Raw genomic sequence first — 24,266 nt, 5'->3', positions numbered from 1 at the left:
TGGCCAACATGCCACCACCAAAGCCTGTAAGGTGCCGTCTCGTTGCCTCCCCCCACCAGCCACCCTTAGAACCCTTTTAAAGGTAGGATTCCTTTTTACAAGCAGAGCCCCTCAAACCGGGTTGAGCTGGGTCAAGCCAAGGTTGACCCAGTTTGACCGAATGGACCGGACCGCCAGCCAGTTCAACAGAACCAGCTCATGGACTGGCAGTCGGTTCCAATTCAGTTTAGATTTGAACCGAACCACCAGGACTGGTTCTGTGCACACCCCTACTCAAATCCTGAAAGTATAGAAGGTGTTCTTTCAATTTTTCAAGTCTCCCAATCTCATTTTGTACTTTTATAGGCAACAAGTGAATTTTAGCCCGTTGAAAAACGGGCGCTAGTAATGCTTTCGGCCCCCGCCGCCGAACCGCCCTCCCAGCTGCCCGATCCCACCATTTGTACAGGAAAGAGGAGCTCGCCAGCAGAGCTCCTCTTTCTGCAAAGGCTCTTCTCAAACTGGCGCTTTGAGCGGAAAGGACGCCCTTTCCGCTCAAAGCGCCAGTTTGAGAAGAGCCTTTGCAGAAAGAGGAGCTCTGCTAGCGAGCTCCTCTTTCCTGTACAAATGGTGGGATCGGGCAGCTGGGAGGGCGGTTCGGCGGCGGCATTTTTCAGGGCCAATTTGGCCCTTAGTAATTTGGCGGGGGGATGGGAATGGTGGGATCGGGCCCCAAGGTTTCCCCCCCCGCCCGGCTTTACTGGCAGCGCCAGGCCTCGGCGGCGGCTCTGCCGCCACCTCGGCCAGCTTCCCCGCCGCCTCTTCCCCCGGCGCCTCTCTCCTTTATTTGCGGCGGCCGCTTCTGGCCCCGCCGCCGCCTCACCCGCACTCCTGCCGCCAGTTGCCCCGCCGCGGCCACCGCCACCTCTGGCCGTGGCCATGGCTGCGCCGCCGCCTCTCCCGCACTCTCCTCCTGGCGTAGGCGGCGGCCACTTCTCCTTCTCCCGGCCCCAACATGGCCGCCGGGTCCTGCCGTTCGTGCCTCCCTTGCCCTGTTCTGGGCATGCCCAGAACAGGCCAGGCACGAACGCACGCTTGGTGTCCGTCCACGGACGGACACCAAGCGTTTTATTAGAGAGGATGAGTAGAATGAATCTAGAAGAGTCTTTCCTTTATCTCTTTAATTCCTGCCCTTGCTGAGAACTGCTGAAAACATTTGTGGTTTCACTGAATTCAGTTCTTCTTTTTCTGGGAGTGAAGGGGAAACAGAAATTAGGGGAATGTTAGGGTCAGTGTGGTCAATTAGATCTTTGCTAACTCCAACCTCGACCAAAAATTCTTTTTGGGGTGGGCTTGGAGTTAAACTCCCACATATCAGGTAGGGAGGAGCCAAGTTCTCAAAAACTCTGGACACTCATTTTCATAAATTCTTTTCAAGCATTGCAAATCTTCTGTATTTCTGGCTTTCCCCAGTCTCTAAATGTAACCACTGCACATGTACTGATTCTCTAGTAATATGAATATTCTATTGATCCAAGATGAGTTAGAGAGAAATGTGACCTGGCAATACTGTGTCTAAGATGTGTAAAAGATGTAATTTTTGTTCCACCTGTGAGAGTAATCCCCTGGGTTTGGGATAGTTAATTAAAATTAATTTACAATGGGCCAGTCCCAAATTCCAGGAGATTTCACAAGAGGGACTCAACACACCAGATTCTGGTTCTGTTTGTAGTTTAGATCTTGAATTTTCTGTTTCTATATAAATGCTCGTCTCAAGCTCTTGCTTGTCAGTCTCCTGAACTCTATTTTTGGAGCTATGCATTGAGAGATAGGTAGATCTGTTTCACCATATGCTTATCATCATTTTTAATTTTGTTGTTTTCAAAGCTGAATTCTGACCACCAGTATTAGTATCTGCCTCTAAGATTAAAATTAAAAGGTTCTTAAAATTCATTGTCATATATTTAAAATGTTTTGTTTTTCTTGACTGTATATTTAATATTTTTGCTCTTTTTTGCCTCGTTACCAACCTTTGCTTTCCTGCCCAAAACCTTCTTGCTTTTACCAGCCTGTAGATTTCTCCTTAACAACCCATCACAAGGCGGATTTACAATTCCAAAGCCAGATTTAGGGTTCACCCATCACGATTTAACTCTTGGTAGTATTTTTCAAAACCACAGACCAGTCAAGGAGGGGGCATGAAGGTAGGGGTTCAGTTTTGTGAACCCCCATCCCCCCCCGAACTTGGTAATTTTTAATTGGCGTGCTTGTCTTTTTGGCACAGCATAAGCAACATTTGGTACAACACCCATTGATTTATAAGCTTGTCTGGCTAACACAATAGTTAAAAGTCCAATTAACACCACCCACTGCGAATGAATCCAAATAACTGTGCTGAATTTCACACAGGTGTTACCTACTTCCTCTTTAAGGATATTGGGTGTTGGAGATAGAGTACCAGTGACATGGATCTTTTGCGCCAATTATCCCATTGACCACTATTTTATTCATTCATTCATTCATTCATTCAATTTTTATATTGCCCTTCCAAAATGGCTCAGGGCGGTGTACAATTAAAACCAATTATAATAAAACAATTAAACAATAAAAACAGTTTTAAAACCCAGAAAAACAAGGTTACAACATTAAAAACCCTTTAAAACAATTTAGGCCAGGTTCTCCTAAAAGACAATAAAGAGTTTAAATTACGGATTTCTGCAGGCATTCCACAGTCCAGGAGCAGCTACAGAGAAGGCCCGCCTCTGAGTCGCCACCGTATGTACTGGTGGTAACTGGAGACAGACCTCCTCAAATGACCATAACGTGCAGGGTGGATCATGCAGAAGAAGGCGCTCTCTAAGGTAACCTGGACGCAAGCCATCTAGGGGCATTGGAAGTAGAGGTAGTTAGTGAGGGTCTCCTTATCTGTCCCTGCTTGCCTTTACTCTATGACCCCTGCTTTGACTCCTCAGGTACTCCCTGTGAGGAGTCAGTCTTCTTTCTTTCCTCCTCGAGAGAAGATGGAAACATATATCTCCCCCACACCCCCACATACTGTATTTATTGAAGCTATTCTCATGAGCAGCCAAAACCAGGCTAGGGAATCCCAGCCCAGTTTTCGCTGATCATGAGAACTGCCGGGAGTCACGCAGTTCCCGGTGGCTGCATGGCAGGAAGCCCTCTTATGTAGCCCGCTGCTTAACCCAGGTTTCGGGCCTGAGCATGCCCCCAAACTGAGCTAAGTGATCATGTGCTACCCTGCACCCAGCCCCCAGAGCTGCTGGGCAAGCCGCGGGCGGCCCGCAGGAGAGTCACCGCTTGTCTATGTGGGTGATCCGCCCGCCCAAGGAAAGGTAAGGGATCATCTGCAGGGAGGGTCGGAAGACCCGCTCTCCCCGCAGACCTGCCCGAAGCTCTTCACACAAATTGTGTGAAGAGCTTCATTATGTAAATATTAGATGGGATTAGGTCTTTCCTATCCAAATGCACTTCTGCACCAATAAACTAGTAAAGTAATTTAGACTCTACAGTGATCTCCAAGCATGTTTCTTATATAGCTGAAACAACTAAATACCATACTCTGTAATTGGAGTGGTAGCTTTCCCTAGCACTCTGTTACCATACTTTGTACTTTTCCCCAAGGGAAAGATAAATAATCATAAAACCCCAGCACTGGGTTGCAGGAGATATGCTGCACTTCTCAATCTTCTTGGCTATCCTCTCCACTGCAAGCTGTAACTTTCACCAGGTACCAGAGGCAGTGATGGGTTTTCCAGCAACCTTTCCTTCAAATTCTTCCTCCCAAAGATAATCATGGGGCCTCCAAGTGTGCCACCAAACGCACACCTAGCGTCACACTTGGCGCAATGCCGAGGCCCAGCAGAATCCGGCCAGACTTGATTGCAGAGTGGCCAGTGAAACAAACTCACTCCTAGTGGCACCACTCTCCACAGTGTCATGAGTCATTCTGTTGTAGCCCGACTCAACTTTTCCAATGCTGCAGAATTAGATACTTTGCAGCCAGTGTCCTTTTGACCGAAACTCAATTTTTGAAGGCTTAAGACTGATTCACAGAAGCCTGTGCATGACTGGGATAGCTGAACATGTAACCTGACTTAAATGAAAAGCACCGCGCTCGAGAGGACACAGAAGTCCTGACTGACTTGTGATGGCTCATTCACACATGCAGTCATCACTTGATGTTGCAGCCATCGAATGAAAGCACTACATGTGTATATCAGTCTCTCAGTCTAGACAGGCCTCTGGCAGGAGTTTTAGCCAAGCAGCCCCATTTTGAATTTGAGCCTTCATTTTGAGCAGATGAGACTATTACATAAGACAGCAGCTTGTGTGTTGAGGCTGAGAGAATCTAGAAAAGGCAGATTGACATCCAGTACCTTTGCATTTTTAAAGGAGAAAAATAGTCAGTCAGGCAAGCAAGGAGAGGCTGAACAGACCGTTTTGGATCCCACCTTAGGGGTGTGCACAAATCCAGAAAACCAGAGTAGAACCAGACTCAAACTGAACTTGGTCCAGTCCGGTTCTGTGCACACTAGAGCCGGGCCTGGTCCAGCTCAAGTCCTAACTGGTTCAGGTCTGGCTCAGGCGGGGTGGCAGCTGAATGCAACAAGAACAACCTCTTGCCACTGCTTAAGCTGGCACACCCAGAGCCCAATCTGCTTTTTGTCCCTTCCAGGTAGTACTGGCCCGCCCAGTCCCATGACCCTCCATTTAGAATATTAACATACATGCCCTGCTCTCTTTTGTCACCCAGGAAACCTATTTCAGAGGCTCCCCTTGCCCTTCTGTCTTTTGCCTTGCCTCTATAATGGATTCCCTTAAGCCTGGCGTGCTTTCAGGATGAGGCTTTCTGGCGGACACTAGTCTGCTCAAGATGGCCCGGGAACTCCCAGCTGAGTGCCTAGGCTTGTGCTCCACCCTGCTCTCCAAACAAGGCTGGTGATTGGCACACCTCACCCTATCTCTGCCAAGCACTCAGAAGGCGCTGTTGGATCCCTTGAAACAGGTGCCTGCTTAGCAGCCTTGGAAGGCAATCTAGCCCAGTAAAGTAACGGCCTCACTGTGGTGTAGAAGCCAGATCTCAAGCCTGAGGTGCACCCTTCCCTTTTGAGGAGGGGTTCATTTCAGCAGAGAGAGAGAGAGAGAGAGAGTGCTCTTTTGCGAGCACTCTCTTCACCCCTCCTTTCTTTTTCTAGTTCCACTTTCTCTTTCCTCGAAGTGGCTGGATTCTTGTCACCCTCTGCTCCCCTCCCCACCACTGTGAAAGAGCCTTTGGAGCCACTCTGTTACATTTGCTGTAGGAGCAAATGTTCAAATCCTGATTATTGTGCTCTCTTATTTCTTTCTTTTAAAAAAATCTCGGCCTCCCAACTCGGTTTGCCCCCTTGGGTAATTTAGAGCGACACTTTACTTCTCTCTGGACCCAATCCAAACTTATACACACTTGTTGATTTAATGCTAATTAACATAGGTCTTCTCTCCTGGATGGACAGCTGCCTGCTTTCTGGCTGGTAGGTGTTAGCAGCGGGAAGATCTGACTGGAGTAAGATAGGTTCCTGGCTGGCCAAGCCTGAAGAGTCTTATCTCAAAAGTGGGGGTGGCAGCAGCTGTGGTGATGTGGATAAGGCTCATTCCTGGGTCTGCTTAACCAATCAGTCAGACACAAGGTTGGGAATCATTGATTGAGGCTTTATTGCTTCTGCAGATAGCAATAGGTAATCAGTAGGCTCATGGTCTCAAACCAATTACCATTTGGTTACGAGTGCACCTTACATTTATACCAACAATCAAAATGCTGCTGACACCCTAGACACAGTATGGTGGTCTAAATATCTAATACGCATGCGAACGCCTGATTCATTGTTCATCGGGTGATTATTCCTTATTTGGTTAGATCCTGTTTTCTAGCCTGGGAATCTTAGCTGTGTAAACAAGTTTCATAGATACAATTTAGCTAGAGAGAGATAATGATGTTAATCATGAGAGGCAGTGACGTCCCTGAGCTGGGCTAGGTTACTTTATTTATTTATTTTATTTTTATTTTATTGTTGAATTTATATACCGCCTTTCATTAAAATCAATCTCAAGGCGGTTTACAAAAGTAAAAAAAACATACAATAAAATGACAATAAGAATATTAAGCTAAAAATATAAAAACAAACCAAATTTAAAACCTATAAAATACAAGGATAAAAAACTATACACAGGTAAAAACACATAGAAGCAGCAATACAAACAATCATGTAAAAGCCTGGATAAAAAGCCAAGATCTGAGGAGCAAATGGCCTCTGGGAGAGCATTCCAGAGTCTGGGGGCAGCAACAGAGAAGGCCCTGTCCCGAGTGCATGACAGCCGAGCCTCCCTCATTGTCGGCACCCGGGGCAGAGCCCCCTCCGATGACCTTGTCGAGTGGGCAGCAACCCTTGGGAGCAGGCGGTTCCTCAGATACCCCGGGCCCAAACTGTTAAGGGTCAAAACCAGCACCTTGAATTGGACTTTAAGTTAGAATGGGGTCTTCTAGGCAAAAATGGAGTTTCTTTGGTTTTCTAAACGCATCAGTGGCACAGTGCAGCCAGCAGTTCTTGCTAGTTTCCCCAGCCACTGAGCCTTTATTTAAATCCCAAATAAAATGATCTTTGATCTGCAATAACAAATGAGGAGGTGGCAAGGCAGGGGGCTGAGGAGAGGGGCCAGCCACACCTCCATCTCACACTTTATCTCAGGGGTCTCTCCAAACGGGGCAGCAAAAATGCCAGAGTGTCTGGTACTGCCATTTTCAACACTCTTTTTAAACATGCTTAAATTATGTATTAAAGGCTGATTGTCATGAATCATCATGAAAAAAGCAGTTGGCTGTATGAATGGCACCTTGCTGCTGCTACTGTATTGAAGTCACTGTAAATCCCTCCTTTGTATGACCTCCCCCACTACCCTAAGGGTAGCAAAGCAGGAGTAAATCACCATTTGGAAAACCTCCAGACCTACCTATGTATTGTTCTGTTACCACACGTGGTCTCAGTTCTCTCTTATTTTGTTGTTTGCATGTCTGGGGAAGGGACACCAAATCAGTTCTGGGGAAATGACTCAGATGCAAGGGTAGCCCTTTCCTTCTGCAGCAAACTCCTACCAGCCACAAAGCAGGCAGCTATCCATCCAGTAGAGAAGACCTATGTTATTTATTTATTTATTTATTTATTTATTTATTTATTTATTTATTTATTATTCGATTTCTATACTGCCTTTCCAAAACTGGCTCAGAGCAGTTTACACAGAGAAATAACAAACAAATAAGATAAGATTAACATTAGATCAACAAGTGTGCTATGTTTGGATTGGATGCAGATATAGTAAAGTGTCAGTCTAAAGTAGTTTGGACCTGGCTTGGTGGAGGGGGGGTGGTAGGGGGGTCGGATTTCCCCCCACAACGTAACTAATATGGTGGACTTAACACCATTGTGGGGATTCAGGGGGATGCTGCCACGGGGGGGGGATCTCTTGAGGTCCTCCCACCCCACTAGCTGGTAGGAGTTTGCTGCAGAAGGTTCTGCATTAGATGGAGCTGACGGTAGCAGAGCACGCCTAGAAGTCAGCAACAGCTTACATCAGAGAGACATAGTCTGCATCTTAAGGTGCTGCAGCTCCTGCCTGGCTGCTTCCATTTCAGGACCACCCCCACCCCCCACCAAATGAGTCTATTTCTCTCAACCCAGCAGCTTCTCCTCAAACTGGTTTTTCTTTACAAAGACACCTCTAGAACAGGTGGGCAGAAGAAGAGGAAGCTGATGTCACCTCCAGTCCCTTTTGTGAGATGCCGTTTGCCTGCTTCTTACTAAATCCATCAGGACTTCATTCATCCAGGATGAGACTAGGAGAGGTCTACTCACCACTTAAGAAAAGTCAGCCAGAACTACTAATTGAGATCTGCCTCACAAAAGAAGTTGGCCAGCTAGCTGGGCTAAGGACCTGACATTTTTTAATGTGGATTTTATAATGTACATCCCCCATGTCCTTATTATGTACAGAGCATGGAGAATGTAGATTGCCTGCCGTCATCTGCACTCCCCATGCCTTATCTCTTTTCTCTCTCGACCTTTTCTCTTTTCTGTGTTTTCAGGAGCTCAAGGAGGAGCCTTGGTGAGAATACAGCCAGAAAGAGCTGCAGTGGCATATGGAGGCTCCATTGTGTTTAACTGCAGTGCCAGCTGCAAGGATCTCACAAAAATTGGCCTCGAGACCAAGGAGATGATGGAGAGCAAGGGAAATGGGACCACTTGGGCCGCTTTTCAACTCGTAAATGTCAGCGAGTGGGACTCCACTCCAAAATGCTACGCTCATTGCAATGAGACAACAACCCCTCAAAGTGCAACCCTCACTGTTTACCGTAAGTCACATGCTGGGCTGCGTCAGGATCTTTCATGAAGGACTTTGGGATTTGGGGGGTAAACTTGCCTTGAAGAAGCAGCATGGAGATTACTCAGTGGGAGATGGGGATGCTCCTCTTATTCAGCCGGGGATCAGGAAAGGGAGTGCCTGGCTCAGGAAGTGGAACTGAAACCTGCTTCCTACGGAGTCCGAGTGACCCTTGGTCCATCTAGGCCAGGACTGTCTGTTCTGACTGGCAGCAACTCTCCAGGGCATCGGACAGAGTCCCCGCCCCCCGCATCCCCCATAGCTGGGACCCTTGATAGAGCAGCCCCTCCTAGGACCTCTCTCCCTGGAAAGGCTTGCCTGTCTGCTGCCAACTCTTTTGTCTTCTCAGAACCAGGCAAAGACCTCTTTATCTATCAGGCCTTTTGATTCTAACTCCTTGTTTTAAGATAAAGGTAAAGTGTGCCATCGAGTTGGTTTTGACTCTTGGCGCCCACAGAGCCCTGTGGTTGTCTTTGGTAGAATACAGGAGGGGTTTACCATTGCTTCCTCCCATGCAGTATGATAGACCACACAAATATCTGTAGAAGGCTTCACGTGCCCAAACACTGGCTAGGCATTCTTTCTCTATCTGAGCATCATGTTCCATCTGTTTCTGTAAAAGTCCCAGATGAGAATGCAATCGGCATCCACTCCGACCCAGTTCAGTTTGAGTCTGGTTCTACTCTGGTTTTCTGGTTTTGTGCTCCAGGTGGGATCCAAAACGGTCTGTTCAGCCCTCTCCTTGCTTGCCTGATTGGCATTCATGGCTTCATAACCTGTTCTGTAATCACTTGTCCTAAGAACTCTATTTCAGGTTGGCAGAAAATGTATTTTTCTTTGTTTTGTTTAAGCCCAGACTCTTGGATCAGATTTAGGATGAGGGTTAGAGTTTTATCATGCTCTTCTAGTGATGTGCAATGTACTAAAATGTCATCCATGAAAACAATGACCCCTTTTATGCCCTTAAGGAGTTCTGTCATCTTCCTCTGGAAGATCTTGGGCGTGCTGGTGATCCCGAAGGGCAAGCGCTGGAAACAGAATCTCCCAAAGGGTGTTATCAATGTTGTTAGTTTGGCACTCTGATCTGTCAGAGGTATTTTCCAGAAGCCACTTGAAGCATCCAATTTGGAAAATACTCTGGCTCCAATCACTTCTGGAAGTAGATCTTCACACGTTGGGAGGACATATTTTTCTCTAACAACTGCTTCATTGAGCCTTTTCAGATCTACACATATATGGATTTTTCCATTTTCCTTTGTGTCTGGGACCATTGGAGCACACCATTGTGCAGGCGCAGCGGCAGGGACCGGCATTTCTCCCAGAGCTTCATTAGAAAGAAAAAGAGAGAGTTCATTATTTTTCTCTTTCTTCTAGGGATGTGCGAACCGGTTCGGGTCCGAACCGGATCCAGTTCGGAGGTTCGGATCGAACCGAACCACCCCTGGTTCGGTTCGAATCCGAACCGAACTGGGGTGGTTTGTTTCGAACCGGTTCGGACCGGTTCGGATCGGTTCGGAAAGCTGAAAATTGGTCAGATGGTAGCTGGCACCCAGGGGTACCTGTCACCCAAACCCCAAAGCAATCGGACACTCGTATGATTTTTTATGAATTTTTGAAAAATATTTTTATTTTTCTCTCATAGGATATAATGGGACCCGAACCAGGCCATTATTTCTTATTGTGGAGCACTCATGGGTGCCAACAACCATGCAAACCCTGAAGCAATCAGACACCCCTATGATTTTTTATGAATATTTGAAATATTTTTAATTATTTTTCTCATTGAGTATAATGGGACCCGAACCAGTCCATATCCCCTGTTGTGGAGGACCTAGGAGCACAAAAGCAGGGTGGGTGGTAGACAGGCATGGGTGCCTACCACCCAAAAAATCTCAAGGCAATTGGACACTCCTCTGATTATTGGTGAATTGTTAAGTGTTTTTGAATTCCTCATAGAGAATAATTAGGATTGCAGCAAATGTATAGCTTCACGTCGGGGGGAAAGGGGTGTCGTAGAGTGCAGTGCGGTGGGTGGTAGTTCCTAGGGTGGGCAAGGAAGCTATCAGAATTATTTGAAAGGAATTGGGCAAAGAGGTGATTTTTAAGTGATTTTTGAATTTTACGCGTCTTTAAGGTTTTTCCTCATAATAAGTTATAATGGAGCTTTCAGCAGCCCTATAAGTGCACATGGGGGTGCTGGGGTGGCCCAGAGCAAGTGGTGGTGTAGTGCACATAGGGTGCCAACCACCCCCATGGGTTTCTAACCCATGGGGTACAGGGATCTCTGGTAGGGGCACCCCCATGGGTACAGGGTTCTCTTGTTTCTGAGGTATTGAGTGTGGATTCTATGATAGCAAATGAGATTTTCAATGAGACACCATCAATCCACTCTAATATGCTATCATAGAATCCACACTCCGCCTCCTGCTTCTTCTCTGTGTGTGTGCTTAGTAGGGGTGTGCAATTTGGGATTTCGGGTGATTTGGCTCAGACCCGAACCGAATCACCCCTGTTCTGTTTTGTGCCCGAATCTGGGTCACCCGAATCACCCTTGATTTGGTTCGGATTTGGATTTAATCCGAATCCGAATCCGAATCGATTCGGGGGGGTAAAAAGGGGCCCAGGGGCAAAATTTTGGGGTGGGGTGGTAGTGCCCAATGGGTAGAGTCTACCACCCCAATTTCAGGGGGATTGGGCAAAGGGCTGATTTTTGGTGAATTTTTAAAGTTTTAGTGACTTTGGGGCAGTTCGGGGGCATAGCATGGGATCTGGACAAAAGGAGTGGGGTGGGGTGGTAGTGCCTAATGGGTGCAGGCTACCACCCCAATTTCAGGGGGATTGGGCAAAGGGCTGATTTTTGGTAAATTTCTGAAAATTTCATGTCTTTGGGGCAGATTGGGGCATATTGGGGCAGAAAGTGGGGGCTGGGGCATAATAGTGGGGTGTGGTGGTAGTGCCTAATGGGTGGAGGCTACCACCCCAATTTCAGGGGGTTTGGACAAAGGGGTGATTTTTTGAAAATTTTTGAAGTTTTAGTGACTTTGGGACAGTTTGGGGGCAGAAAGTGGATCTGCCCCAAAATAGTGGGGTGGGGTGGTAGTGCCTAATGGGTGGAGGCTACCACCCCAATTTCAGGGGGATTGTGCAGAGGGCTGATTTTTTGAGAATTTTTGAAGTTTGGGTGTCTTTGGGGCAGATTGGGGGCAGAAAGTGGATCTGCCCCAAAGGAGTGGGGTGGGCTGGTAGATAGTGCCTAATGGGTGGAGGCTACCACCCATCCCCAATTTAAGAGTGATTGGGCAGAGGGGTGAATTATGGTGAATAGAAAAGGTGTGAATTCTCATTCTATCATAGCAAATGAGATATTTTTCAGTTAAACAACTCTCATGACCCCACTTTCACTTTTTCACACTTTCCTTTACTATGAATAATATGAGGAAGTAATCAATTTAGCACACTTCACCTTATGAAGACAAACCTCATACAAATAAATTCACCATAATTCACCCCTCTGCCCAATCACTCTTAAATTGGGGATGGGTGGTAGCCTCCACCCATTAGACACTATCTACCAGCCCACCCCACTCCTTTGGGGCAGATCCACTTTCTGCCCCCAATCTGCCCCAAAGACACCCAAACTTCAAAAATTCTCAAAAAATCAGCCCTCTGCACAATCCCCCTGAAATTGGGGTGGTAGCCTCCACCCATTAGGCACTACCACCCCACCCCACTCTTTTGGGGCAGATCCACTTTCTGCCCCCAAACTGCCCCAAAGTCACTAAAACTTCAAAAATTCTCAAAAAATCACCCCTTTGTCCAAACCCCCTGAAATTGGGGTGGTAGCCTCCACCCATTAGGCACTACCACCACACCCCACTATTCTGCCCCAGCCCCCACTTTCTGCCCCAATATGCCCCAATCTGCCCCAAAGACATGAAATTTTCAGAAATTTACCAAAAATCAGCCCTTTGCCCAATCCCCCTGAAATTGGGGTGGTAGCCTGCACCCATTAGGCACTACCACCCCACCCCACTCCTTTTGCCCAGATCCCATGCTATGCCCCCGAACTGCCCCAAAGTCACTAAAACTTTAAAAAATCGCCAAAAATCAGAGGAAGGTCCAATCGACTTGAAATTTGGATGGCAGGTAGAACACAAGGTCCCCTTTCAAACCAGCTATTTTTTGAGATCCGAACCGGTTCGGTTCGGATCCGAACCGGTTCGGATCCGAACCGAACTGGGGGGGTGGTTCGGCAAAACCAAAACCGAACCACCCTGGTCCGGTTCGGACCCGGTTCGGATCCGAACCGAACCGGGAGAACCGGTTTTATGCACATCCCTACTTTCTTCACCTGTAAAATATAATAATCAATTAAAACACATAACTTTTTACATTGTTCCAGGAGCTCCAGAGCTAATAGTGTTGGATCCGTTGCCAGAGATGGAGGTGGGCAAGGAATATAACTTGACATGTCGGGTTACCAGTGTTGCTCCCAGACGGAACCTCGCTGTGACCTTCCTGAAAGGAGAGACAATACTGTACCAGAAGACATTTAGGGAGCACTCTGCACGTGAACCTGGTGACGTTGTGGTGACCCACAGCATAACAGCTCAGCAATCCAAGAATGGGGAGGAATTCAGCTGCCAGGCAGCCTTGGATCTGAGGCCTGAAGGGCAGCTCTTTGAGAAGGCCTCCCGCAACCAATCACTAATGGCGGTCGGTGAGTTGGGATCCACTGCTATGGTCTCTTTCAAAGAAAATTTCAACAAGCCAAAAGATGGGAAATCATGGAGTTTCTGCTCATAGGCATAAATCCAGTCATATTGTTGGTGTGGCCTTTTCAAATGCTTGCAGGGATTTCTTTCTTTCTTTCCAGTGGCTATATAACTAGAGTTCAGGTCCCCTTGGCTGTATCCAAGGAAAGTCTCCTTTTGGCTTCTAAAGTAAAGGGTTTATTTTTATTTCTATTTTAATCTTATATCTATGAAATTGGATTGAAGGCAGGCCTGCTCCTGCTCCAAGATGATATGCCAGCAAATGGGTGATCAGGTCATTTGCACTTTGTTCTCCTGCTTTGGCTTAATATTTACTCCCATTTGCCCTCAGAGCGGGCTGGGCAGTGAGCCCATGGAAGCCACAGGTGGTGGATGTTCCCTGAGGGATTGGAAGGCGCAGGTGCAAATGGGTGCAGAATAGGCAGATCCTGGGGGTGAACTGCCACATCCAATCAAATGCTTGCCAATGGTGGGTGTAAGACTATCCTCTCTTACCCCTGGACAGGAGATTAGCCCTGTTACTGCTGACAGCATTGACCAGCAGGTAGTCTTCTTGGACAATTGTATATGTAAAATATGACATAGACAGACCTCTGGAGAGTGTGCATCATATAGCAGCACCTCATGGGTACTGGAGAAATGGCATACTTTGCAGTAGTGGCCTACCTTACAAGGTTGCTGTAAAGATTAGTGGGATAATGCCTCGAGTACTTTGAAAAATTGTTATAGAAATCCACCTAATAATACTAGTACAAATAACAATACTATGACTGATTGTTTTTAAAATAACAAACATGGTTTCTCTCACTGCCTTCACAGTGTTTTCAGTGGATCCCCATCTCAACACCTTACATGACATATTGGAGATCAGTACTGAGATGGATGTGGAATGTGAGGTGGCTGGGGTTTTCCCGGCCAAAGAGGCCCGGTTTGACCTGACGTTTGCTGGGGAGAGACTGAATGTCAGCGTCAATGTGTGGAATGATACGGCCACAGCCCAGGCTCAAGCATCCTCCTCCTCAGTAGGAAAACATGAGCTGAACTGCACAGTCTCTCTGGGGCCAATAATCAGAACTGCAACAAAAACGGTGGCTGTGTACAGTGAGTATCATATCTGTAATTAGCACCTGAGAATGTCTGAAGCAGAGTTTTCCTCCAGCCAAACTGGAAGGAACAATGCACTTAACACAGTGGAATTATCTTCATTTGGAAAGCAACCCCCCGCAAAAAAAAGAAACACAAAAAAACTTCTCCAGAATGCAGTGGGAAAGCATAATTTCACAATGCATTCTGAGAAAGAAAATGGCAGCCATCAGCCATCAGGAAGAAGAGCAGTAGCGTGGCTGCAACTGCCATCCTCAGAGATGGAGATGTTTTTCAGTTCAAAAAGACAGAAACACACAAAAACATGCTGTCAACTCCAATAAACTGCTTCCCCAACTCTGAAGCTGTTTTCTAAATGCCCTGTCCTCTGCAAAAGTGAGGAATGCCCTTCTCAGTGTTCACCAAAGAGAGGGAGAGATCTAGAGAGGAGTTTTGGCCCAGCCAGTGGTGTAATGCTGCAAGGACGGGCAGGGACACAGTGTCACACGCAAAGGAGGCATGGCCCGGGCTCCGAAGCCCAGTGAGCACGAGCTCCTCTCCCCTCGCATTTCAGGCAGACTCGCTGGAGGGAGAGAAAGGGAAATAAACTAACCTACCTCACAGGGTTGTTGTGAGGATAAAAATGAGCATGTACACCACTCTGAGCTCCTTGGAGGAAGAGCGGGATATAAATGTTAATAATAAATAATAATAAATAAATAAACGCTGTCCAGGAAACAAACGGCTGCCTGAAAAGACAGGGGGAGAGGAACTCACTGAGGTTTGGAGGCAGAGCTTGAGCTCGAGCGGATGTTACTGGAGGGCTGGGCCTGGGGAGAGGCCACTACCACTCCTGGAATTTTAAAAAAGGTAAAGAAAAGGGGGCACTCTTCCCTCCTCGCCCCCTCCTTGCAGGCAGCCAACAATGCCGTGTCCCGTCACGCCAAAGCAGCAGCAATATTTAGAGTGAAATGGCAGAGGTTTCCCCTCAGCCCCGCCTCCTCCCTGCAGCAGCCCTTGGCTACAACTAATAATCTATTGATAGACACTTTCTAAGAAGCAGCTGAGCTAAGCTAACTTGACAGGGGTTTAGCTAGTGTGAGGGAGGCCAAAACCTGCCGGTCCAAGACCGGAGTTAAGGCTCTCTCATTTTGCTCAAACTCCACAAAGCTAGGAAGCACAGATGTGCCAGGTGATCAGTAATGATGCTGTGCAATGTTACAATCTGTGCTGGCTTACAACCTGCCCTCCAGGTGCCCATACTCTTCCTTGGTCTTTGAGGCCCAGATCAAGATGGGGAGGGTGGAGTGCCCGGTTGCTAGGACGATAACTGTAGTCACTCAAGCAGTCCAGGTGTAGTAACAGGGGCTCTGCTGTATTCCCTGTATTCAGGTTTGCCTGACCCCATCCTGCACGTTGACCCCCAAGCGGTCCTTGTCAACGAGACTGTGACCTTCACGTGCAATTCTAGTGGCACTGGATCCCCTGGCATTAAAATGCAGATCAGAGACTCCAAGGGAACCTTCGCATCTGCAATCAATTCTTCTCTGCAAGTTCTCCGGACAGCCCAGGAAGAAGACGATGGGGGGGAATTTACATGCAAAGTGGAACTGATGGTGGATGGGCACCCAGTCCCAGTGGTAAAGGAGACCTCTGCAAAGCTCACGGTCTTCTGTGAGTAGGAACACTACATAAATCATGGGAGGCTGAATGAATGAATGAATGAGAATATTCCAGTTTTGGCAACAGAATAATACATTCTGCAGATAATGAGATAATGAAAATCAGTGGCGGCCAGTACAGGTGGGACGGGGCAGGGTGGTAACAAGCTGCAGGAATGGCTCATTCCCACTCTCCTCTTCCCGTCCTGGGTGTCTCACTCTGTCTTGTTTTGCGCAACACCACATTAACCCCAGGAGCTCCGGGTTGGGAAACTGGACAAATAACCACCCCGCGCACGAGGGGTTAACACTGTGGCAGGAGAACAAGACAGAGCAAGGTGGCCAGCGGGGCCATTGTCAGGGGTGGGGGGGCGAACACATGTTTGTGTGACCTGTATTGGTTTCCTCTGTGTTTTCTGGCTCAGTTCAAGGAGTTTCGAGGCTTAAATGGAGTGGGCCTAGGTACCTAAAGGACTACCTTCTCCCACCCTCCCTGGGAGAGTTTATTGGGCTGCACAAGTTTTCTGTAGCACATTCACTGATGGTGCTTCATTGCTGGGTGCCTGGTTCTCCCCCCCCCCTTTCTCTCCCTTGAGCTCAAAGGAGAGAAAGGAAAAGCACCCAGCAGCAGGCAATGAAGTGCCAACTAGGAATGAGCTCCAAAGAGCTTGTGCAGCTCTGACCATGTCCCTTGCATGTGACATCACACACAGGGGGCGTGGCTGGAGCCCACCGCACAAGACCTCCAGAGATGATTTCTCTGCCGTTCTTCTTGCTGGGTGCATGTTTTGTTTCTCTCCCTCGTTCCAAGCAAGGCAACCAACACAGCTGGGAAATGTGGGCTGTGGAGCTCCGGAGCGGTGGTGGTGGTGGGCAAGTTAGGCAGCCCTCAGGTGCTAGGCAACTCAGGTTCTTTGAACCCACCTGCCCCTGCTTCCTGTACACAATCTTCACCACCTGAGGCCCTGCTGAGGGTGCCCTTATTAGGGATGTGCACAAAACCAGTTCACCCGGTTTGGTTTGGATTTGAACCGGGTTCGAACCAAGAGGGGGTGGTTCGGTTTTGGTTTTGTTCGAACCACCCCCTGGTTCAGTTTGAATTCAAACCGGTTTGAACCGGTTCAGACCAGTTTGGACACCCAAGAATTGGTAGGATGGTAGCTGGCACCCAGGGGTACCTGTCACCCAAACCCCAAAGCAATCGGACACTCGTACGATTTCTTATGAATTTTTGAAATTTATTTTTATTTTTTCCTCATAGGATATAATGGGACTCCAACCAGCCCATTATTGCTTATTGTGGAGCACCCATGGGTGCCAACAACCATAAAAACCCCGAAGCAATAAGACAGCCCTATGATTTTTTATGAATATTTGAAATATTTTTAATTATTTTTCTCATAGAGTATAATGGGACCCGAACCAGTCCATATCCCCTATTGTGGATCACCTAGGGGCACAAAAGCGGGGTGGGTGGTAGACAGACAGGGGTGCCTACCACCCACAAAATCCCAAGGCAATTGGACACTCCTCTGATTATTGGTGAATTGTTGAAGTATTTTTGAATTCCTCATAGAGAATAATTTGGATTGCAACAAATGTATAGCTTTACGTCGGAGGGGAAAGGGGTGTCGTAGAGTGGAGTGTGGTGGGTGGTAGTTCCTAGGGTGGGCAAGGAAGCTATCAGAATTATTTGAAAGGAATTGGTTAAAAGGCTGATTTTTAAGTGATTTTTGAAGTTTACGCGTCTTTAAGGTTTTTCCATATAAGGTATAATGCAGCTTTCAGCAGCCACATAAGTGCACTTGGGGGGTGCTGGGGTGGCCCAGAGCGAGTGGTGATGTAGTGCACATAGGATGCCAAGCACCCCCATGGGTTTCTAACCCATGCGGTACTTGATTCTGTTGTTTCTGACAACACCGCTCTGGGCTCCTTGGAGGAAGAGCAGGATATAAATGTAAAATAATAATAATAACGTACCCCAGTGAGGCACTACCTTGGCGTGGTTGTGGGGCTTGTGTGCTCTGAGGAAGGTGAGAGCTATGCCAGAGGTCCAACCATACTGGACAGGTCTCACCAGAGGAGCCAGACAAAGAGTGCCGCTCCCATCACCAAGACCTGGCAATGGCTTAAGAATGGCAACTTGAAGAAAGAAACAGAGGGTTTAATAGGGGTGTGCATGGTCCATAGTCCCCCCCCCCGGTCTGGCACGTGGGGGACTGTAACTTTAAGTGGGGGGGTGGTAGTACTCCCCCCCACGCCACTATTCCCCCTCCGGCACTGTTCCTTTGAAGAATCTTCTTGGGGCAGCAGAGTTCCTGCCGCCCCTGCCCCTGTCGTCGTTCCTTAAAGTCCAAAAGAGACGAGCGCTAGCGGCGCGCATGGGCCCTGCACGGCACGCGCACTCATCTCTGACGCTGCTGCGCATGCCGCATATGTCACGGCGCGCGTGGCAGTGTCAGAGACGAGCGTGTGTGCCGCGCAGGGCGCATGCGCACCGCTAGCGCTCGTCTCTTTTGGACTTTAAGGAACGACGACGGGGGCAGGGGAACTCTGCCGCCCCAAGAAGATTCTTCAAAGGAACAGCGCCGGAGGTGGAAGAGTGGCAGGGGGGTGTAAGTACTACCACCCACCCCCCCGCTTAAAGTTACAGTCCTCCGCCCATCCAGACCTCCGGACTGGTCCGGTGGTCTTTTCTATTGTGCCGGACCAAAACCGTGCACACTCCTAGGGTTTAATACTGGCTGCACAAGAACAGGCACTAAGAACAAATGCAATAAGAGCAAAAGTTGAAAAATCCACCACAAACAGCAAGTGCCGCCTTTGTAAAGAAGCAGATGAAACCGTAGACCACCTAATCAGCTGTTGTAAAAAGATCGCACAGACTGACTACAAACAAAGGCATGACAAAGTAGCAGGGATGATACACTGGAACATCTGCAAAAAATACAAGCTACCTGTAGCCAAACATTGGTGGGACCATAAAATTGAAAAAGTTGAAGAAAATGAAGATGTAAAAATATTATGGGACTTCCAACTACAAACAGACAAACATCTGCCACACAATACACCAGATATCACTGTAGTCGAGAAGAAAGAAAAACAAGTCAAAATAATCGACATAGCAATACCAGGGGATAGCAGAATAGAAGAAAAAGAAATAGAAAAAATCACCAAATACAAAGATCTACAAATTGAAATTGAAAGGCTGTGGCAGAAAAAGACCCAAATAATCCCAGTGGTAATTGGCACCCTGGGTGCAGTTCCAAAAGACCTTGAAGAGCACTTCAGCACCATAGGGGCCACAGAAATCACCACCAGCCAATTACAAAAAGCAGCTCTACTGGGAACAGCCTATATTCTACAATCATATCTATAACAATTGACAATACAATTCTGGCATCCCAGGTCCTTGGGAAGGACTCGATGTCTGGATTAAACAAACCAGTCAATAACACCTGTCTGACTGTGTAAACAAGAAATAATAATAATAATGTCTTATTGTCTGGTGGTGTTAAGCTACCCTGGGCAAGAACAGTGAGGTAAAATAACTTCTTCTTCTTTTTAAAGAAATGAATTCATTCCACGTAGCCAAGAAAAAATAACCATGTTGTCTGCTCTGTTTTAGATGGGCCGCGAATGAATGATACTAGCTGTCCCAGTAGCTTGGACTGGTCAGAAGGCAATGAGGAGACTTTCTTCTGCTCAGCCTGGGGAAATCCAATGCCAACCATTGAATGCAGGAAGCAGACGGTGCTATATAAACTTGGGACACCACAGCGCATCACCAGAGATCAGGACGGGCTCTATCGGTGCAATGCTTCCAATGAACTTGGCTCTGATGTTAGATACGTGACCATCCGTGTTGAGTGTAAGCTAACCTCCCTGTGAAATCTAGTCCTTGTACTTTCAGTGGGCAGCCAAGGATGGGGAACCTTGCAATGAACTGTGCATAAAAACAGAGTCAGATTGCAATTTATGAATTTATCCCAGGTGGCCAACAGATAGTAACCCTGGCCAATGACTTAACTCAGCCCAATGTCCTGTCTCCAGCTCTGACCCAATCCAAATAGTTCTGGAATATTTAGTAGGCCTAATATTAAATTGCAACACCCCTGTAGCGTTCAGGCAGTGGTGGAAAGGGGCAGTGCAGTGCTCCTATGCTTATGGTGAAATGTATCCAGGCTCATCTGCTTGAGCTTTTGGCACAGAACAAAATGCATGTGTTTTGTCTCAATCATGAGGGCTATTGTTTTGCTGTCTTAAACACAAGATGTGGAGCAGATTTCTAGATGGCAGAATTGCACCTTGTGGGATTCTGAGGCACCTAATTTGAACTCATTTGTCTTTTCCTTTCACAGTTACCCAACCCAACACCCTGCTAATAGGTCTGCTGTGTCTCGGTGCGGTGGCGATTGCTTGTGTTGCTGGGGTGGCCTACAGGATGTACTACAATGCCCATAAGATTAGGAAATACGTCCTAAAGCAGAAGCAGCAAGCTGCTGGACACCCCATGGAGCAGAAGTCACTGAATGGCAATACACAGACTGAGACCGATGACTGCTAAGTGGACAGGAGACTGCTGGGAGCTTATCCTCATGCTAGCAAGACTGCAGCTGCAGCTGCCCACCTTCCTAGGGGCAGAGATGGGGAAAACAATCTCCAGAAACTGAACAAATGGTGGGCAGTCCTCTAACTGGACTTTGTCTTCGGCATTCTTGGAGAGTGATGGTGCTTGCACTTTCTGATGGCTGTTGGCAGCATTCACTACAAGAGAGCCCATCTGAAGAGATGGAAGCAGAGGTTTGTGATTCGTGTACCTTTCACAAGACCTCCCCATCGCTTTCCACCCCAAATCCCACTGCTGCAGACTTGGAGCGCAAGAGAGAAACAGGCAGGCAGCTGAGACCTTCACACACTGATCTGCCCGGACCAGATGTCCTGAAAGAGAGCTGTGTTCAGTAATCTGATGGGAAGCAACACTAGGAGACCGGATATTGTACTGAAGTGGGGAAAGAATGGAGGAACCACATCCAGAAAGAGCTCTTCTCCCAACAGTGGAGGATTCGGGGCTGAGCATCCCCTGCAGGGTGTAGTGTCTGCCTGGATCACTTTTGTATCACTAGATTTCCTGGGATTATCTGCAGATGATAACATGATCGCAGACGACAGTCTGGAAATCATTTCTACTTCTAGGACGATTGTCTGGTGAACTTCTCATATGGCAATGTGGCACTAGTTGGGACATGAACAACTCTTGTGGCTTAGGAAGTGGCAAAGCCCACATGACGTGGCAGGAACCTGGGATGGTTTTCTAATGTGCTTTCTGGCATGTGGACTCACATTTGTCTTGTTTAAGAATCATGCTATGTGTCATAACTCCACACATGCATGGAGTCCAATGATGGGCAGGGCACTGCTGGTTCCACTTGGATGCCGGTGGTGCTTGCAGTGGGTGAGTTTGTTAAAGTTATACCCTGCCACCTTCACTACCCTCACCCCTCCTCAATGGCAGGCTTCACTGGTCCTGACTTCATGCTCGCTCTCTCCCTTCCGCCCGCCATTGTGACCAGGGACATGCCCTTGCTCTCTCACTCTCCCATGGAAGGAGCACTTAGCTATTAGGCTGAGATCAAGCCTGGTAGAGGAAGCCCTAGTTCACTAGGGCTTCCTCTACCAGGCTTGATCTCAGCCTAATATGATATTCTGTAGTACAATGCATTTCCCAGGGGCTCGGAACACTTCATATGCAGTTTGGCTCCATACTACGTTACAACAGCCTAGTTAAGGTATGCCAGAATTATAGTGCCCAGATTTCCAGTTGCGAGGACCGTAGATGAGAAGCCATGACTTCCCAAGACCATTCAGTCCCTTCATAGGTGAGGTGAAATTGCAGCCAGAGACTTCCCAGCTCTCAGCAAATTCTGGCCTGGTAACATGCCATCTTTTAAATTTAGGTTTAATGTGGTTATCAACATTAGCACGATTGTGTGAACCCATGCCAAGGTGGGAATCTCAGCTTCATCTGGTGCCATATGTCACTTTGGTGTGGTTCACATAATCATGCTAAGATTTTGAACGATTGTGTGAAGCAGGCCTCTCTTAACCACCATGCTGCACTAACGATAGAAAAGTTTCAAAAATGCAAAAATCAGTACAGGAATAGTAGAAGGATTAGGTTGGCAAGAGTACAACAAATACAAAAAAACAACTTTCAAGCCTTCCGTCACAAGGCCTAGCATGCTTCAGTATGACCAGCTCCCTCACTATTAACTTCCCTAGCAATTTCACCCCAATCTTATACTGCTAGTATTCTAGCCTTCTGGCTCACGCAACCAGAGGTGCTCTTACCCCTGGACTTCCAGGCGGATGTCCAGGGCCTCCACACCAGGTGGATGTCCAGGGGGAGCTCCATGGGCTCCCCAAAATTCTCTTTAGCCTGTCCTGGGTGGACACCACGCTGCACTGCCAGCCCATGCTGTGCTGTGTGGCTGTGTGTGACTGTGACCTGGGCAGGAATAGCAGGTAAAAGATTAGGTTGGCAAGAGTACAAAAAAATACAAAAAAGCAACTTTCTAGCCTTCTGTCATAAGGCCTAGCGTGCTTCGGTAAGACCAGCTCCCTCACTGTTAACTTCCCTAGGACCATGGCCGAGCATGACCTCTGCTTTAAAGACAGAGGGGAGAGTGGGGAAAGAAATATGTGGGATGGGAATATGTTAAGTTGCGTGTTGAAATGTTTCTGCTAATTCATAGTTAATTCATATTTGCATAAATATACCTGTTTTATATTCTTACATTCTTGTGAGTTCAGTTGCCATTTGTGCCCTCAGCAATGCACATGTTAAAAATACCGTGAGGCTATTCCTACGATTCCTGGAAAGTGGGCTAAGGGAGCTTAGCCTGCTTTCCAGGGATCGTGGGGACCACTGGGCTCGCAGGCGAGCCTCATGCTCCCAAGGCGGCTAGACCACCTAATTCCCCCTCCCCTTAAATGAAGTTAATGGAGCGAGTGCTCCGTTAACCTCATTTGGTTGCTCGTGTGTCGCTGCGGCTCCCAGGCTCAGGGGTCGGGGGTGTGCAAGCAGCATCCCGGGCTCGGGGGTCTCTCCAGGATGCCCTGCACATTCGTGTGGGGCAATCTGGAACTTCCAGGGGCCCTGCAACCCCCAATCCCCACAGCCCCCGCCAGCTCCGTGACAGAGCTGGCAGTCATGTGGGCAGCCGATCCGGCCACCCAGGGCTGCCTTTTGATCATCTGCGGGGAGAGCGGGCTAAGCCCACTTTTCCCGCAGAACCGCAAGAAGCTCTTCTCACCAATTGTGAGAAGAGCTTCTCTGTGTGTCACAGGATGTGTGTGTTGTGTAGGGGTATGTTGCTTAACTTGGAGTGGAGCAATGCTTAATTTTGGAGCCTAAAGTCTCCAAAATTACCTAGGTGCTCCCCTGCACACAAAACTCAGCATCAAACTGTCTAACACTACTTTCAGGGGCATAGCAAGGTTGGAGTGGGCCCAGAGACAAGATTTTGAAATGCCCCCCCCACACACACACACTCACTGTAGCTCAGCTCATGAAGTCTTAAATGAGGCTGAATAGTGGTAACAAAAAGCATAGTAAAATATAACCTATGTGCCACAATAGAACATCATCCTAAATTATTTTTTTTAAGGTTTTATAAATTGTGGACGATGCAAGTCATTTCATGGTACTAGAGAAAGACATGCTGTTCTGGTAGCTCCAGGTCTTTATACTCACATCAATTTCAGAGGATGAACACAACTGAAGGAGGCCTGGGCGGGTGCGTGGCTGGGGGAGTCAGTCATGTGACTTGCGTCTGCCCCCCCCCAAGGCAGTGGGCCCCCAGACAACTGTCTCCCCTTGCCCTATTATAGTTACTCCCCTGATTACTCTTCTCTCTCACAGCTCTCAACTCTCCTCCTCCTCCTCCTCCTCCTCTCTCCCCCCAGGTTGTGTAACCCTCTCTCCCTTTTATTCAGTTCTAAGGGGATACCTTGGCCAATGAGAGAGTTTGTTACTTCAGGCAGCTAAAAGCTGACAACCAATAGTAACCGTTTAAAACCTTCCCTCCAAAATTCTGCAACTGACAACTTTTACCATCCTCAGAGCTGCTTGTCAGAGGTAGCAACATTTTTAACCCTTACAGAGCTTGGAGTGGACAATGAACAAGGCAAGTACAAAACACAAATTACAATCCATAAAACAAAGTGGGAAGGGGTCATTCCTTCACATCTGTGTAGTGGACTGAGGTAACTCAATTCTAATCAGATCAAAAAACAAAACCCCAAACAAAATTTATAAGAGCCTCTAGTAAAGTTG

General features: G+C 47.6%; 1 protein-coding gene and 1 long non-coding RNA gene across 2 annotated transcripts in view; one reads left to right on the top strand and one right to left on the bottom strand.

Moving 5' to 3' along the window:
* LOC128347273 (intercellular adhesion molecule 5-like) overlaps window positions 1–21,600 on the top strand; it is a 32,589-nt gene extending 10,989 nt beyond the window's left edge. Inside the window, exons 2-7 of the mRNA XM_053301660.1 lie at window positions 8,114–8,380; window positions 12,812–13,129; window positions 14,004–14,285; window positions 15,660–15,941; window positions 19,557–19,799; window positions 20,290–21,600. Coding sequence (XP_053157635.1) covers window positions 8,114–8,380; window positions 12,812–13,129; window positions 14,004–14,285; window positions 15,660–15,941; window positions 19,557–19,799; window positions 20,290–20,495 — 1,598 coding nt within the window. The 3' untranslated portion in view covers window positions 20,496–21,600. The remainder of the gene's footprint in view (window positions 1–8,113; window positions 8,381–12,811; window positions 13,130–14,003; window positions 14,286–15,659; window positions 15,942–19,556; window positions 19,800–20,289) is intronic.
* Window positions 5,995–23,930, bottom strand: LOC128347275 (uncharacterized). The gene is made up of 3 exons (XR_008317476.1): window positions 23,685–23,930; window positions 12,795–12,927; window positions 5,995–9,733 (listed from the first exon to the last, which is right to left on the bottom strand). It is a non-coding gene; the product is annotated as an uncharacterized LOC128347275 (long non-coding RNA).
* Window positions 23,931–24,266: the final 336 nt, after the last annotated feature.

The sequence above is a fragment of the Hemicordylus capensis genome, chromosome 2 (genome assembly GCF_027244095.1).
Source record: "Hemicordylus capensis ecotype Gifberg chromosome 2, rHemCap1.1.pri, whole genome shotgun sequence".
NCBI lineage: Eukaryota > Metazoa > Chordata > Lepidosauria > Squamata > Cordylidae > Hemicordylus > Hemicordylus capensis.
Note: the sequence above shows the minus strand (reverse complement) of the source record. Positions and strands in the feature narration are given on the sequence as shown.